The sequence below is a fragment of the Bactrocera dorsalis genome, chromosome 3 (genome assembly GCF_023373825.1).
Source record: "Bactrocera dorsalis isolate Fly_Bdor chromosome 3, ASM2337382v1, whole genome shotgun sequence".
In the NCBI taxonomy this organism is placed as follows: Eukaryota; Metazoa; Arthropoda; class Insecta; order Diptera; family Tephritidae; genus Bactrocera; species Bactrocera dorsalis.
Genome location: NC_064305.1, coordinates 72,516,428 through 72,534,434, shown reverse-complemented (window position 1 = coordinate 72,534,434; position 18,007 = coordinate 72,516,428). Strand labels below are relative to the sequence as shown.

Genomic DNA, 18,007 nt, shown 5'->3' with positions numbered 1-18,007 from the left:
ACGAGGGCATCACTGTAGGCGCTGACAAATGCATGTCAGTAATTGAAGGCTTCATTGACGACGCCCTGCGGTTCAATTATTTTATTTGCCGATAAACACGCGGCCGCGTTAGGGCACAATACAGAGTTGCAAAGAAAAAATCTCTCTTTTATAGACCAATACAACAAAAAACAAGAAAAAATGTAAACTTTGGATATAATACCCTTCACAGTTGCATTTTTTTTTAGCATAAAAGGGTATACAATTACTTTTTCTTGATTTTCACCGATCACTTTATATGACAGCTATATGCTATAGTGGTCCGATCTGAGCAATTTTTTCGGAAATTATTGACACTTTCTGTATATTAATCTGTGCTAAATTTGAAGAGGAGATCTTGTCAAATCAAAAAGTTTTTCATACAAGAACTTCATTTTGATCGATGAGTTTGTATTACAGCTATATGCTATAGTTGTCCGATCTCAGCAATATGTCTTGAGATTGTAGCGATGCTTTGAATAATTTTATGAGCCAAATTTCGTCAAGAGACCTTTGTCAAGTCAAGTCAAAAAGTTTTCTACACATGGACTTGCTAGATCGGTAAGTTTGTATGGCAGCTATATGCTATAGATGTCGGATCTGAACAATTTCCTCAAATCTTGTTCTAATTTGTTAGATGATAATCCATGCTAAATTTCTTGAATACATCTCGTCAAAAGAAAAAGTTTTCTATACAAGCACCCGATTCCGATCGTTCGGCTTGTATGGCAGCTATATGCTATAGTAAGCCGATCTGAACAATTTCTTCTGATATTACATTATTTCTATAAACAACAACTCCTACCAAATTTCGCGAAGATATATCCTCAAATGATGAAGTTTCCCATACAAGCATTTGATTCCGATCATTCAGTTTGCATGGCAGCTATATGTTAAAGTGCTCCAGTTTTGGCGCTTCCAACAAATGAACTGCTTCTTAGAGGGTAGAGAAAATGTGCAAAATTGCAGATCGATGGCTCAAAAATTGAGGGTCTGTTTCGCGTCCTTCAGGCGGAGTGACAGAGAGCGAACTGGTTAAACTGGCTCAGCTCTTCATACTGATAATTTATTCTATATAAATATAATTTATGAGGTCTCCTAAGTTTCTCAATGAGTGTAACAAACTTCCTGGTATACTAAATATACCCTGTTCAGGGTATAAAAAATAACAATGAAACTAAAAAGAAAGAAAGCAAGCGATCTCCTTGACGTCTGCTATAAAGATTACAAGATTACTGCGAAATCGCAAACACATTTCGGTGGCCCGAGTTCAGTTGAGTTGTTTGCTACTGCATTTTTGTAATTTTTGTGTAATTGCGCTCGCATGCAATACAAAGTTGCACGCAAATATGCGAGGCACCCAAACGGAAATGCAGACGAATACTCACAGCAAAGCGAAAAAAACTACAAAAGTCATACGAAATAATAGAGGCAAATGAAATAAATGAGCGAATTGTTACTTTTGTTAAATTGTAGGCCTACCTGCAGCGACTGCAGTTCCAAGAAATCGTTGCCAATGCGAACAACTGCAATCGCATGCCACATTTTGTAGCAAACGTACTCTGTTGTTTTCTTCATTTCGTTCCTGCTGCAATTGGTTGAATCGAGGCAGGAATTTGTCGTACAATATCCAGTAATTAAACTCATTAGTCGTGCGGTGCATTTATGGCCCCGAGCAGTGTTGTTATTGCATGTTAAGTTCGTTTTTATGTCGAAGAGGTGGACAAAATGCATATTACAGTTGTGAGTTTGCCGGGAGGAAAGCACAAAATTTCCGCTAATTATTTTAATAAATGTGGAGCATTTGAAAGGAAAGCCTTGTAAAATATACTAACTGATCTATTTTAGCACGAATTTTTGACGATGTTACATAATATACCGTTATAATTACAAAGCTTATATACTGTGTATATATTTACATTTAATTTGCTATTTTTTAACGCATACGAAGGCGTGTAAAATTGCATAATTGAATAGTTACTTTATTAGCGAATATCATTTATTAATTACAGAATTTAATTGAATTAAAAGAGAAGGCAAGACAACTGTTATTTATACCTATAACACCATCATTATATTGAGTCAGTGAAAGGAGTTTTTTGGAAAATATGGTGAAAAATATGTCTGATGTTAGAAAGAGGGTCAAGCCACGTCAAGTGATCCAGGGAAATTTCGATTTTGAAAATTAGCAGTTAATTAGTAAGGGGACCAGACCCCCTGATATAAATATTTCGTAAAATTTTTTTTTTATTAAAGTTATTGCAGATTAAAATTTAGAAGACGATAAAACTGTAAAATTATTTTCTCATGAACTACTAGAGATAAATTGATGAAGTTTTCTGAAGTCAAAGAAAAATGGTCGAGCTATATTATAAATATTTTTATACTCTCGCAACAAAGTTGCTTAGGAGAGTATTATAGTTTTGTTCACATAACGGTTGTTTGTAAGTCCTAAAACTAAAAGAGTCAGATATAGGGTTATATATACCAAAGTGATCAGGGTGACGAGTAGAGTTGAAATCCGGATGTCTGTCTGTCCGTCCGTCCGTGCAAGCTGTAACTTGACTAAAAATTGAGATATCATTATGAAACTTGGTATAGGTATTTTTTGGCTCCATAAGAAGGTTAAGTTCGAAGATGGGCAAAATCGGCCCACTGCCACGCCCACAAAATGGCGGAAACCGAAAACCTATAAAGTGTCATAATTAAGCCTTAAATAAAGATATTAAAGCACAAAGGATCGCATTAGGGAGGAGAAAAAAGTTATAAAACAAAATTGTATATTTAAACATAGCTGAACTAAGGTTAAGAGCATAGAAGACTAAGAATCGTTTTTTTTTCGCCTAGCAGTTATCTTTCACTTAAATTATGGTTAAAATAGAAAGGAGTTTTAATTAAGTTAACGGGTATAATTGAAAGACGCCTTAGACAATGGACTAGTAGACTGTATCGAAAAGTAATCACCAAATTAATTTTTTGGCAAACACGAGCTTCCAATCTAATCCTTTGAAGGAATATATCGCTTTCACGATAATTAACCATTTCTTACATAAATGATAGTGCTATCAAAAGTACATGAGACTTAAGAGAATAGTCATTATAAAATCGCTTAGACTGAGACCCATTTCAAAGCAAAAGAAACTTTGCACTATAAAAATGGTTACGAAAAGTGGGAATTGCACTAAGTTTACACTAAAATTTGATTTGTTATATATATTTTTTTCGGTTAAGAATACATATTGTGTATGTATGTTTAAGAATAAATTTGGTTCGTATTAAAGAATTAATTTCTCAGTGAAAACCAGTAAAGGTTCCGAATTAATGGGTACAATGGAAATCGACAGGCTCAGTTGGACCGACTTAACGGTATAAACTGAAACGCACAAACTGCCAATTATCAACTAGAAACCTGAGATTAATCATAGTGAAATTTTAAGGTTAAACTACTACAGATTAACAAACATCAAAACTTTCTGAGCGAAACTCAGAGTCAAAGCAGATTTCTAGCCGAGAGGTCTATTTTTCGACCACTTTTTGCAGCATTTGGAGCCGTAATGATAATAATGCGCCAAATAGTCCCTTACAACACATAAATCGTTTCGGACTTGTCTGAGTAGACAAGCGACTTTACATAACCCTACCAAAAATTTAGTTTCATCATTTGATCTTGAAGATCGTGAAAGCCACACCACAGGCCCATGACGAGAGATAATTGGCTCACTAAAAGTCAATTTTAATAAACTGATTGCTGCGTTGACTGTACATTTCCCAATGATTCTTTCTCACCATATATCACACCAAATAGTGACTTTTTGAAGAGGTACCCGCGTCTCAACAAGTGCTTTTAGCTTATCGTCCCTACAGAGCCTTTCGTAAAGTCTCCCATAAAGGGAATTGATAAGCACATTGGCGTATGTAGTCTTCGATACTCTACTTCCCAGCTGCCGTCTTACCGTCTTCGGTGCACTCTATACGACATCTCTGAAGATGGTGTCAAACCGACTATGGTTTTTCGCATTATCGACTCTATTTGGTGACAGCGCCGCAGCGAAAAATCTACAAATTCATTTAACACTTAGCAGTGTGGTATCACGTATGAACATTTGTGTGAGTGTGTTTTTTAAGTATACAAATTTTGGCAATAAAAACTATTTTTATATATTTGTGAATTTATATTCTTGTTTACGGCTAAGATCAATCAAAATTTTTGCTAATTAGCAGAGCAATAATATTTTTGAAATTCCGATGAAAATATTCTAGTAACTGAACAATTTTGTCAAATTTTGAAAATTTTAATTATGCAAAATAAATTCTAAATGAATGGTATTAGCAGAGAAATTTTAAAAAATAATATTCAAATTCCAAACTAAAATTAGAAATACAAAATCAAGCAAGTAAAGCTCCAATATATGCTCAAAGCAACTTTTCTGATTTTCTACTTAGGCTATTTAGCGTTTTAAGTAAATCATTTTAAAAGTAAATAGAAAGAAAAACGAAAGCGTCTACGAAAATCGCATCTTCCAAATGAACTGTCGCGCTGTGCAGAAGGTGGCTGTTCAAAATAAATTCTAATTATACACTGAATTTAGAGACGCTATATACATATATGTAATGTTGTACAGACGCGTTAAAATAAATGCAGTTGGGAGCGCTGCTCTTGAAAGAAGAGTGATGTGCCTTCAAAAAACGCTCAGTACTTTGGCAGCGGCTGGCTAAGTAAGATGATTTGTTGTATGTTTTTGACACAAATTGAAACGGTTCGCATTCCCAGCGTTTTGAAAATATACATATGTACATACAGAAATCTATTATATGTTAAAAGATGCGATCGCGAGGTGCGGAGTGAAATGTGAAAATGTAGAAAAAGTTGAAAATAATTTATACATATGAGTCGCTATGAAATGCGGGAAGCTGTGTATGATCGTTTCCAAATGTGCCGCAGCCAGTTGCATATGAAAAGGCTGTGAGAAATGTGCTTGTGAGATTTGTATTTTGTGACGAGGGAAGCTGCGGTGTTCGTAATATTTGTGATTTTTTAAGTGAAATTTTCTGTAATCTACAACAACAAAATGCCACCAAGGAAGCATGTAATGTGTTGGAGAATAAAATATGCAAATTGCTTCTGCGCATTTTTTGAGATTCAATTTTGCTGTTATTAAGAAAAAAAATGATAATGAATATGCTTATGGAAATTTTTTAAAAAAATTTGCCATTTTGCTTATATGTTATGCTATGTTGTGTCGTGTTATGCTAAGCTATGTTGCGTTATGTTGCGTTGTGCGGTGTTGTTTTACGTTGTTTTACGTTGTGCTATGTTATGCGGGTGTAGTGCTGTATGCTATGCTATGTTATGTTATATGACATTATGGACCGGATATATGATTTACATACATATGTACATATGCTTGTTTATGTACATATATGAAAATAAATTTTCTTTAAGTAAACAAAAAATATCATCCAAAAAGTTCAGCGATACACTAAAATAAAATTCAATAAAAAACCCGTAAATTTTTTTTTATAATTTTAATAAAATAAAAATCAAGTTAACCATTTTTCCTGATGTTTTCTTTGAAAGATCTCTAGAATCTCTATAAATGTCATCCTAAAAATCCACCAGACCCCTAAAAAAATCCATTCAAAAAATCTCTTATATTTTTTTTCCATTAAAGTTAAGAACTTTTCTTCGAGAGATCTCTAAATTTAGATTTGAATATGAAATCGTATTTTTCTATACACTTATATCTGTTCAGAAACCACATTATTGTCAAATTAGACTCAAAAACAAAAATATACCCTCCATATTTCTACTACAAAAATCCTACACTCTCTCTTAAAGATTTGTTTGAATACCATTATTTATGAATCGAAATTCAGTAAAATTTATCTTCATTAAAAGCATAATAAAAATCAAAGCCAAACATGATAACAAATTTCGGAAATATCTCGCACATGCTATGTTTACAATAAACTACATATTTGCACCAACAAGCTCCGCGCGAAATGCCGCAATCAATTTGAAACAACAACAATTAGTGAAAAATCTCATATGCCTGGGAAAACGAATAAATATTTTCATCTGTTAGATACTTAAAAATCGTATAATGAAATTTATGTCATATATTATTGCGAGCCAACAAGTTAGATATTGCGTATACGCCGCGGTGGCCTGGGATCCAGCTACAGTGAATTAATGCACAGCGCCACGCGAATGTGAGCGCTTATAATTATGTACATACGTATGTGTGTGTGCACAAAAGCGCCTACATATCACTTAGCAGCCAGAACAATTGCCAACTAAAATCACAATAACAAATCTTCATTGGTTGCTAAAAATAAATACGAACAAAAAAGAAAATAAACAAAGAGCGCTGCTCAAAATCTCGTTGGCAGCAGTGAGATAAATTGCCACAGCGCTTGATAACTAGCTGAACGCTAGCGAGTATTGAAAGTATTTATGTGCCAAGCAGATCCGCATGGTTAATGATATATGCATGTACAGGCGTGAGAGCGGAAAATGTGTTGCTTTTGGTATTAAAAGCAAATGAATTAAATGAAATCAAATGCATATGTAGTACATGTATATTTACAGTGAGAGTGTATAGATTTTGCAATTTTGTTTATGTGAATTTCAGTGTCAGTTTGAAAATTTTGTTCGAAAAAAAAAAAAAATGTTTGTTAATTAAAAAATCTAAAATTAATATTTTACAGTAATTTGTCCCACATCTTGCCTATACCGTAATCACATTATTTAAATTTCGTGCTTATCCATAGCTTATGTAAAATTAACAACCGTATACTAAAATTTATTTTGCGTATGGCTATTGGATACTAATCACTGGCAACTAGGTTTGGGAATTTTAGGGTAAGAATATGTTGAAATCCTGTTTCATTTTCCAAGCTCTTGACGGAATTTGAGTAAAGCTTTGAAATACTTTAAATATTGATTTTCAAAAATATGAATATTCTAACATAGTCACATCAATAGCCATACGCGATACGCAATCATGTTATAGAAGTCAGGGAAAATATATCGGAAACTACATATGTACCATTAAGTTTACATAGTAAAAGTGTGAGTGATTCTGCCTTAAAAAAATCTATTAACTAATCAATCAATAAATTTAAAATTAGGAAACTAGTTTGTCATAAGCCAAGAATCAAATGAAGAACAATCTAATTAATAATAAGTTGACAGTGTCAGTTTTAAGTTCTGTCGATAGTAATAATATTAATATCGAAAACAATTGAAATATGTATTGTAACGGGTGATTTTTTTGAGGTTAGGATTTTCATGCATTAGTATTTGACAGATCACGTGGGATTTCAGACATGGTGTCAAAGAGAAAGATGCTCAGTATGCTTTGACATTTCATCATGAATAGACTTACTAACGAGCAACGCTTGCAAATCATTGAATTTTATTACCAAAATCAGTGTTCGGTTCGAAAATTTTTTATCGACAAATTTTGTTCAGCGATGAGGCTCATTTCTGGTTGAATGGCTACGTAAATAAGCAAAATTGCCGCATTTGGGGTGAAGAGCAACCAGAAGCCGTTCAAGAACTGCCCATGCATCCCGAAAAATGCACTGTTTGGTGTGGTTTGTACGCTGGTGGAATCATTGGACCGTATTTTTTCAAAGATGCTGTTGGACGCAACGTTACGGTGAATGGCGATCGCTATCGTTCGATGCTAACAAACTTTTTGTTGCCAAAAATGGAAGAACTGAACTTGGTTGACATGTGGTTTCAACAAGATGGCGCTACATGCCACACAGCTCGCGATTCTATGGCCATTTTGAGGGAAAACTTCGGACAACTATTCATCTCAAGAAATGGACCCGTAAGTTGGCCACCAAGATCATGCGATTTAACGCCTTTAGACTATTTTTTGTGGGGCTACGTCAAGTCTAAAGTCTACAGAAATAAGCCAGCAACTATTCCAGCTTTGGAAGACAACATTTCCGAAGAAATTCGGGCTATTCCGGCCGAAATGCTCGAAAAAGTTGCCCAAAATTGGACTTTCCGAATGGACCACCTAAGACGCAGCCGCGGTCAACATTTAAATGAAATTATCTTCAAAAAGTAAATGTCATGAACCAATCTAACGTTTCAAATAAAGAACCGATGAGATTTTGCAAATTTTATGCGTTTTTTTTTTTAAAAAAGTTATCAAGCTCTTAAAAAATCACCCTATAGTTGGTAGTAAGGTGAATGTCTGACGACGCATATAGATTTTTAAGGGGTCCATTGTAAAACTATCGGGACTAAAATCCTTTCACTTTATTATGTCCTCTCTGAACCTATGCCTGTGTGTGTCTAAACCCTGTGCTCCCGATAATGTTTTCAGTTTTAAGTTTTATATGCGCAATTTCCGAGAAATTTCCAAGAAACCCTATGACATGGCATCCTTAGTCTTCTACTAAAACAGTAACCTGTTAGCACTCTTAGTATATCTATCTAATATTATTCCTTTAAAATTTTAATATTCAGCATGGGCGGCCCATATTCCACTCATATCATGTTTGCCTGCTTGTTGAGCAAGTCATGTATTGATTTCTCCGAGTCTCAGCTATATCTATTACATTTTTGTCGACTAAAAATCAAGAAGCCAGAGGAATAGACTTTATCGTGTAGTTATAGGCTGATGCCTGCCCTGGCTAGTTCATCTGCTTAGCAGTTGCTAGAAATATCAGTGTGTCCTCGAATCCATTGCAGATTTATCGTGAAATAGAAAATTAGATCCACTAAGAGATCAAAGCAATCTTTTGTTACCTTCGATAAAACTGTAAGATAGTGATTTCAAAGTATATATAAATATATATCTTGTTATACGCGCCCTCCTTGTCATAACATGAACACTTCCCTTAATTACCGCCGTCTACGCTTGGAAGACATTGCAGTGGTTTGGTATCTATTTTTGCTGAAAAAACACCTCCTCGGTTATCTCTTTTAGACCCGTCCATTCATATACTTATTAAGCGGGTAATTGTTTTTATAAAATCGTGTATGCGGGAAATGTTTTACGGATCATTCTGAACAACTTTGCTTAAGAAACTAAGGATGAAAATCAGTTTTGATCCCTTAGCATTTGAGATTTAAAAAATCTAAATAGGTTGTATGGGAGATATGTGGTATACTATAGTTGTTCGATCTTGCCGATTCCGAAAAGTTATAAACACAATATCCAAATGCGCCTACGTATAAAATTTTCGTTTGGTTTTTTTTGGCTCCCTGTTATGAAATTATATATAATAATGATTTTTTCAATATTATATACAAATATTTTTTAAGAAAATAAAAAAATTTCTCTTGAATGCGCTCAGTAAACTCTAAATCTCCCTATCTCTTTAAATATCAGTTTGTCTCTACTCATTCGCGCTCTTGTCGCTCCCACATGTGCGCTCCGCTATTTCAGTTTTCCTCATATGCGTTTGACACAAAGACCCACTTTTCTCAAAATATCACCGCTCTCTCATGTACTCTCATGTGCTTTGTTGTTATTTGCAGTTTTTGTTTTGCTAACACAATGCTTCCACGTTTTTACAAATAACACCGAACGCGTGCCAAACAAAAGTTGTTTACAAATCTAGAAACATATAGGTAAATCGATGACATGAGTAATGTGGCGCGGAGAAACTAAGTAGTATGCGCTTTTTTAATCGATTGCCGGCTAATTGAGCACCTGTACATTTTGGCACTTGCAAGCAATTAACAAGATGAATGGCGCTTTGTTTTATGAATGAAAACGTGATGTGCAGAAAATAGGTGAAAAGTGTAATAGCATGACCTCGCTGACGGCGGAATTTGCAATAAAAAAATAAATAAAACAAAGAAATAGCTTTGCGTACTCGCTCAAGTTGCTTCTGTCTTTAAAATAAATGAATAATTTGTGTATTTGTTCTCTCACGAATTTTAGAAAAATAAAAAGAAGCATCATCAACATCAAGCTCAACAGCAACAACAAGCGTCACCTATGCAATCGAGCAATAAAAGTTCTCCAACCAAAATGGAAGGTAATATTGAGTCTTGCGATTCAACATCAAAGCAGCTTCCCTTTAGGATTGAAAAATCAACGGTATTGGGTCGCTACGTGGTGGCGAATCGCGACTTGAAAGCCGGTGAACTGCTCATTACAGAGGAGCCTTTAGCCATTGGGCCGTGTGTTTCAGCGGATGCCGTGTGCTTGGGTTGTTATATGCCAGTGGAGCTGCAGTCAGCACAATATCGGTAAGCTAAATTAGGTGTATATCAGACTAATTATTTGCTTTTAATAATAACACACATTTATTCAAAGAATTGGTCTGCGAAAAAGTATATAGTATATCATATATTTATGTATCAATAAATATTATAATAGTAGAAAGGAAGAAATTCATTTTAAGATTCCAATATAATGTTCTTCCTATATGTGTTATTCCAGTCTTCGCAAACCGACATATCTAATATCTAAGATCAGGTAAAAAGGATAAATTGAGGGCAATTAGTATTTTGTATCGATCTAAGAAAGATAAGATTTGGTATCAAAAATCTTCTCAGACTGTTTTGTTATTGTCACTATTTTTTGAGTCAAAGACTGACACCAGCAAAGAGAAAATAATCTACTACAAGCTACTTCCCCACGACCAAAGCCTAAAATCGGATATATCCTATTAAGTAAAAAATGAACTGTCGGAAGGAGTCAATCGCCTAGAAGTTGCCAACTTTGATCCATCAGCGAGAAATTGCGTTCTCACTGATACCATTTGGTCTATGTACTTGCAGCTAACCATTGGTAATTATTTTACTGGAGAAATATCGTCATCAAAGAAGCTATGAAAAAAAAAATGTGATATAGTACCAACTTTTTTCCCCTAGGGATGGGGATTTTTATGAGAGTGATATGATGAAATTACCTTCAAAATGGCTTTATGGACGAATAGAAAAAGGTTATTTTAAATCTACATCGGATCATTCAAATCACATTAACTTTTTTTAATGCAAAAATAATACATTCATTTTTACTAGGCATAATAATGTAGGAATTGTGTTGAATGAGTGTGTCACTTAAAAAAAAAGAAGATACCGCGGATGGTGCTTTTCACATTAGGTAACTCTGATTACAAAATCCAGTCTTTATTTTCATTTAACTTTACGTAAATTAGAAAATATGAAACAAAATAAAAAATGTGTTTATAATATTAGTTTTGTTTTGAAAAATACGAACACATTGAAGTAAGTAGAAAGATAAATGTTGAAAACGTTTCTTTATTGCAATAAAACTCCTTTGATGAGCATTTCTTCTAAAGTTTTTCAGCTAAAAATATTGGTTTAAGGACTAGAAGTAATCTTCTTCATGTGCTAATCGCATCAACCTTCATACCTTTTCTTTCATAAATTTTCGATTTTGGTGATATCGCTCTCCAGGTTCCTCTCTATATCAGTTTTTTGTCCGTAAATCTTATCTGATGATTGTCTATATTGACTCATTCTGATATTTTTTCCAGAGTGTGAAAGTTTGTCGGCATGTTTTACAGAATTCTTCTTCGTAATTGGGTACTTTATGGTTACAAAGAAATTTTTTCTATCGTCAACTGTAAACTTTTCCACGCTTGACTTTTCGAATCGGTCATAATTGTGTTAAAATCTGTAACTTTCTTGAATAGCCGTAATTGACCTTTAAACCTTAGAACCTATCGCGTTTTTTTCATATGTTTGGTAAAGAAGCGAGATCACATATTGCTTGTATATACGAAAAAGAGGCGCAGAGCCCTAAAATGACTAAAGAAATAAATTTTATGACTAATAATTCGATAATTGTTCAAAATATGTACATACAAGATATGCAATTTTCATGACAACAAGAGCAAATTCAATACTTTCATGAATATATTCGTAATCTGGACGATTGGAAACATAAAATTTTGCTAAGATATCCAGAGCAACAAAAAAAAATTTTTTTATAGTTGTATAATGAGGTTATGAAAGAAAGAAAACAAACCCTACAATTACAATCATTGCAAATATATGTATGAATTTTACAGTTAGTTCAGTCATATTGACCCTTCCGATTCTTTCCGTTTTGAGGTGAACATAGCATGATTTGTACCGAAATTGACTGAAATCAGATTACACCTTTCCCGAGCACATATATATGTAACTGCTTTCAAGTATTTCCACCTAAAAAATTTACATATATGTACATATGTATATTTTTTTGTGGGAATATTTTCATAAATTATTCTTTTGCCATCGCCCACTTGACGAAGTGTTTATGTTCACACATATGTATATTAGGGTGGGTGAAAACGAATATTTTATTTTTCGGTTGCCTACTCTAAAAATTTGGTTGGTAGATTCCACTAAGAAAAGAAATCCGAGTATGAGCTCTTAAGTGTAGCTCCGCCAAACGGGCTTCTTTATTTTCTTATAATCAGATAGAAAAATTCATATCTCGCTTCCAACCAGAGAACCTTCACGTCGCAATTAAGATCTCATACTTGAAAATCCCTTCTTAGAGGTGTCTTTCAAACAATTTTTCAGAGTACGAAGTGAAAAGTAAAACATTTGTGTTTTTTGACCCACCCTAATGCATATATATTTAATATTGTTTCGAAACCTATATATTTCAAAAATTAAAGATTAAATTATTGGGAAAAAAGTGCGTGGTCACGCCATTAGTCCAAACTAGCACGACTTAATAGACTTAGATCTGTTTCTATGAGTGCTTTTTACCGCCCACCTGCACAAAAACAAGAAGAAACTATAAATTAGAAAGCTATTTAAATGTATGTGCTGTTTATGCTGTATTGTTTTCAAATTTTTGTTAAAAAACGTAAAATTAATTCAAAAGGTGACAACTGTGAAGGTTATTGCAATAAAAAATTATATATTTGTTTTGAAAATTTCCCGAAGACACACCCACTTATATGTATTTAAAAAATTTTGGTTTTCAAATATTGTTTACATGCAACATTTGAATGCGAACGCAGCGTTGAGACGACAAATTGTAGTTTGAAAAGCTATTTTTAATAACAAAGTATGATATTTGAGGTTATTTTTAGAAAAATATAAAATTTTATTGAGTGAACTGTTTTGTTTTGGCGCTGGTGCAGTTTGTGTTTTCGATCACGTAGATCGAGATGCGGAACTATTAATAAAATTATATTTCATTTACAAAAACAACTACATGTAAATAAATTGGTGTATCGACGAAAACATACAAACATATATAAATATATCTATAGTTTTTTACAAGATTTTAAGTATGAGCAATCAAGTTTCGAAACTGTACCCCAAGCATTTAAAAAGGCAATCATCAAGTGAAGCGCTTCAGTCATGCCGTGACGGTGCTAGAAAGCGGAACAAACGAAGTAGTTTGAAAATTTATAATTTTTTTTGAAAGTGGACTCAAAATATGTTTACAGAAGTGAATTTGTGAATTTCAGAATTTTTGAGTTTTTGAAAAATGAGTCGCTGACCTTTTAAGGTAGCAGCAAGGATTCAAAAATAATATGTACATATATTAAAAACTTTCCATTTCCCTCCCGTCAGCTGCTCGGTTTGCAAATGGCCAATGTGTGGACCGCAATGCCGTGGCTTGCATCAGCCCACAGGACATACCGCACAGGAGTGTGAGCTGCTGCGTACGCAGAAACTGGGCGAGGCGCTGGAAGCCATACGCGACAAACCGGATTTGGTGAAGAACTACTATGAACTCATACTGATTGTGCGCATCTTTCTAATCAAGCAAAATGCACCGGAAATATACGCCGAAATATTGCAAATGGAATCACACAGCGAGTTGCGTAAATCCAATACCGAATTGTGGCAATACTATGAGCAGAATGTGGTGCAACGACTGCAACGTGATTGGGGCATGGCGGCGCTTACCGTCGATGAGATACACACTATTTGCGGTATTTTGGATGTGAACTGTTTTGAAATCGGTCAAAATTCAGCGAAGGCACGTTGTTTGTACAGGAGTGCATTTTTGTTGGCACACGATTGTTGTCCCAATACGGCGCACACCGATGATCCGCAAAGTTACGCGATCATTTTACGCACATCGCGAGCGATACGAAAGGACGAAGGCATCACACTGAGCTATGCTTATACGCTGCAGGTGAGAGCGGCTTTCTGAAGGTACTAAATTTGACTAATTTAATTTTCACGTTCAGGGCACCCTGAAGCGTCGCGAGTTCATGCACGCTGGCAAATTGTTCTGGTGTTGCTGTCAGCGTTGCGCCGATCCGAAAGAGCTCGGCACGGATTGCAGTGCATTGTTGTGTCCGAAGTGCAAAAGTGGTTCTGTACGTTCTGTAGAGCCACTGAATCAGTCGGCGGCTTGGAGGTAAGTTTAAGTTTTCATAAGCAATATCTTTTCAAATCTAAATCAAACTGATTTTTGTATTAAAATATGGCTTCTTTTTATTTTTATTTCGGAACTAGCTGTGATCGCTGTGACTATACACTGAAATCGACGGAGATTGTGAAATTATTAGACACAATTAATATGAATTTGGAGAACATAGATGCGCACAATATACCAGGACTAGAGGGTTTTCTGAAAAAGTAAGTACAACACAAGAATTTTTCCCTAAGAATGTTCTAAAAAGGGTTGAGTTGGAAGCGAGAATAATGTATTTTTTAATGAATGGCCTCTCGCTCTATTTGGTTATAGGTTTGGGGTTACATGGGTTTTCTAGGGTAAAGTAGCATTTTTTTCTACAATTGTTTTCTCTTATAAAAAATTAAATATTTTATTAAAATTTTTTTATTATAAATATACATTATTAACATAGAAATTCTGAAATTGACCCTTTAGAAAAAAGATGCGCCAGCGTTGGAAGGATAACTTCTTGCGGGATCATCTAAGGTGAAAAACATACACGTTTATGTTAAAACCTAAACTTAGAACTTGGATGAAAGAAAAAAACCGAAAATTGGATTTTTGGCAGATATTTTTACAAAAAAAAAATGAAAATTTCAGTGAAAATTTCGAGAAATTTTTTTCTTTTCAAATAGTTGTAATCGAAAAAAAAATTCTCTGTCCAAGTCTTTAAGAATTGTATCTCAAAGACCTGTTCAAAATTTCATGAAGATCGGTTCAGTAGTTCTCGGGAAATCTTGCGAGCGCACAAGTTCTCAAGGCTGTATCTCCGGAACTATTACTCAGATCAACTTGCAAACTTAGGACAATATTCTAGAAGTGTTGTAGAATTTAATAAGATAATAAAAAAAATCGATTTTTTGAAACCCGTAAACTCAAGTAACCACTTAACTTATTAGGGCTTTTCCAACCAAGCTTAGTGGGGATATTACTTTCTTGAGTAGCGTTGTTCAAAATTGCCTTTACAATGTTAGAACCATTAAATTTAACTATTAGAATAATACTATATGTGAAAAAAGCGGCGTAGCACTCTACACTTTTAAGCGAAATCTCGACAACTTCTCTACCGATTTCAACCAATTTTGGTGCATAACACTATCTTATGATTTTTATGTCACTGTTTCCAAATAGTGGAGATCGGACTATAACCACGCCTACTTCCCATAGCAGGTCCATAACAGGTTCATCATATTCTCTCCCTTTATTTCCTCACTGTTTCAATATTAAAAATCATTAAATATATCGATTTTTTTCGCATAATGAAAAAGTGAGGTTATGTATCATTAATAGTTGTCTTATCAATATTGTAAGGTGTTTGTGAAGCGAATATCATTAGCACATATTTACTATAAATAACTTTCCTTTCACAGATATGAACGTGTACTCGGACCCAATCATTATCTGCTGCTCTCAGCGAAATATTCTCTCTGTCAAATCTATGGTCGTATTGAGGGTTATCTGCTACATACAATGCCGCTGGAAAATGTAGAGAAGAAGGAAAATTATTGTCGCCATTTCCTGAGTATTATTAATGTGTTGGAACCAGGACTAACACGTTTGAGAGGTAAGTAAAAAATGAAATAAAAAATTAAAAAAAAAAAACAAATTAAAAAAGAAAAAAATTAAATTAAAAAAGTAAAAAAAGATTAAAAAAAGTAAAAATAAAAAAGTGAAAAAAAAACAAGTAAGAAAATAACTGAAAAATAGAGAAACTTCAAAAATCACAATAAAGATTATAAAAATGCACAAGAAAATTTACAAAAATACTAAAACAAAAATAATCTCCCTTACAGGTCTCATTCTATATGAACTGCATGGCGCCATAATGATGCGTTCACAGCGCTTGATGATGACTGGCGGCATAAATGAGGCAGAATTTAAGCGTAACATTAAGGAGGTCATCAAATGTTTGCAGGAGAGTCGAGATATTCTGCTGTTAGAGCCGATTGGTTCGAGTGAACATGAAATGGGCGCAGCAGCGGCTGGAGCATTAGCGGAAATGGGTGTGAAGTGAACCGCACAGGATCACTTCCATCAGTTTTTTAGTGAAACATACATTTTCGTATGCACTTCGCTTTAATTTTTGACCTCGAAGATGATTTTATACGCGGTAAGATTTTTTAGTGTTTTACTGGTGAGTTTACACTCAATATAGTTTTCTCCTCAGGTGCCGTAATTTTGGCTGTACTATCGAAAACTGTTCCATAAAACCCACAACAACACATTCGCACACACATACATATTTTTCATATAGTCTCAACTATACACATTTACACACAAACGCATCTCATGACTACGAGTAACTTTGCATGATCATGCACAAAAATACATATACATATGAGCATGAAAATGATATTGTACTCTCTGAAGTACTATTACCAACATCAATCTACACATACCACTACCAACATACTCGTATCTGCCATTATATTCCATACATTTGCATGTATCCATTTAAGAATAAAGTCTCTCATTACATTTTTTTAGTTTTAAAGTGTTTCATACTATATCGCTCTAGAAATAGTGGGTAAGTAAGTTCATCAACACAGATCACTAGCCTATTCTCATTAATGCATGATGTTATTTTGCGTTTTGTTTATTTTTGAGGAGTTTACTTGAGAATTTAAAGAATCTGAGAGGAATCCACTTAAGATCAATAGATTTTCATCAACTTTATTTCTTCAGTCATTTCATACACAAAATCTAAAATTGTCAATCATATAAAAATACCCTCTTAATTCACAAATCATGTTCCATTTAACATAATTCACAAGAGTTTTGTTCAGAAATAATTGAAAAAAATGGTTTCTAAAGTCACAGCATATATATCAGCATACATAGATCCATTCAAGAATCATTTAACAAATCATAAATCACAATTCATCAAAGAAAAATCATGAATCATACATTTTTATTCATATATTGTAAGTCATATATGAAGAACCATTCATCATCTTCTACCTCATCGATTTCTCTACTCATTGCACATTCATCGTCAATGATCCATACTTCACTGATTTCACCTTCATTATACATTAATGGCCCACCTTGAATATTTTTCGCAATTATTTAATTGGCATGCTCCATTTAGCATAGACGTGAACCATAATATTAATATTTTTCACAAATATTTATTTGACATGTTCCATTTATCATAGACATGAACCACTATATTCCGAAACATTTAAAAAAGATTTTTCACAATTATTTATTTGGCATGCTCCATTTAGCATTGACATGAACCATAATATTCCAAAAAAATTCAAATCATCATAAGACGATCATTTGGTTGAAATTTATCATTTATTCACTTGCATGGTATTTGACATTCATCACATCACTTCTTCGCTTGTTTTATTTTTCAATCACCATTTATTATGCATTCCTTAATCATTATGCATGTTTTATTCGCCAAATATTCACCGATGATGGTTGATGCATGGTTTATTCGTCATTCATTCAACAGTCATACTTAAAACATATTTTCGTTTCATTTGTCATATGATTTATAAATCATCACTTATAGTTTAAAATTTATCATTAACCATTGATCGTCAATCATTCGTCACTTTCCATTTTTCACTTATCCGATTTTTTATTCCCAATTCATTATACGC

At 33.8% G+C, this 18,007-nt stretch overlaps 1 protein-coding gene across 3 annotated transcripts; it reads left to right on the top strand.

Annotated features, from left to right (window-relative positions):
- The first annotated feature begins 4,928 nt into the window (after window positions 1–4,928).
- Window positions 4,929–17,498, top strand: LOC105227320 (SET domain-containing protein SmydA-8). 3 transcript variants are annotated; one of them, XM_049452250.1, is made up of 8 exons: window positions 4,929–5,105; window positions 9,939–10,249; window positions 13,553–14,123; window positions 14,179–14,351; window positions 14,450–14,572; window positions 15,761–15,954; window positions 16,184–16,500; window positions 16,558–17,498. In XM_049452250.1, exons 1-7 carry the CDS (start codon window positions 5,088–5,090, stop codon window positions 16,402–16,404), a joined length of 1,611 nt encoding a protein of 536 aa, XP_049308207.1. In that variant the 5' UTR covers window positions 4,929–5,087; the 3' UTR covers window positions 16,405–16,500; window positions 16,558–17,498. The 3 variants fall into 3 exon arrangements, with proteins under 3 accessions (XP_049308207.1, XP_049308208.1, XP_049308209.1); XM_049452251.1 differs by having other exon boundaries at window positions 16,546–17,498; XM_049452252.1 differs by lacking the exons at window positions 4,929–5,105; window positions 9,939–10,249 and adding an exon at window positions 13,327–13,487.
- The last annotated feature ends 509 nt before the right edge of the window (window positions 17,499–18,007 follow it).

Coding starts and splice junctions, on each gene's coding strand:
- LOC105227320 (XM_049452250.1), top strand. Junction 14,352..14,449: donor AATCAGTCGGCGGCTTGGAG/GTAAGTTTAAGT, acceptor TTTCGGAACTAG/CTGTGATCGCTGTGACTATA. Junction 15,955..16,183: donor AGGACTAACACGTTTGAGAG/GTAAGTAAAAAA, acceptor TCTCCCTTACAG/GTCTCATTCTATATGAACTG.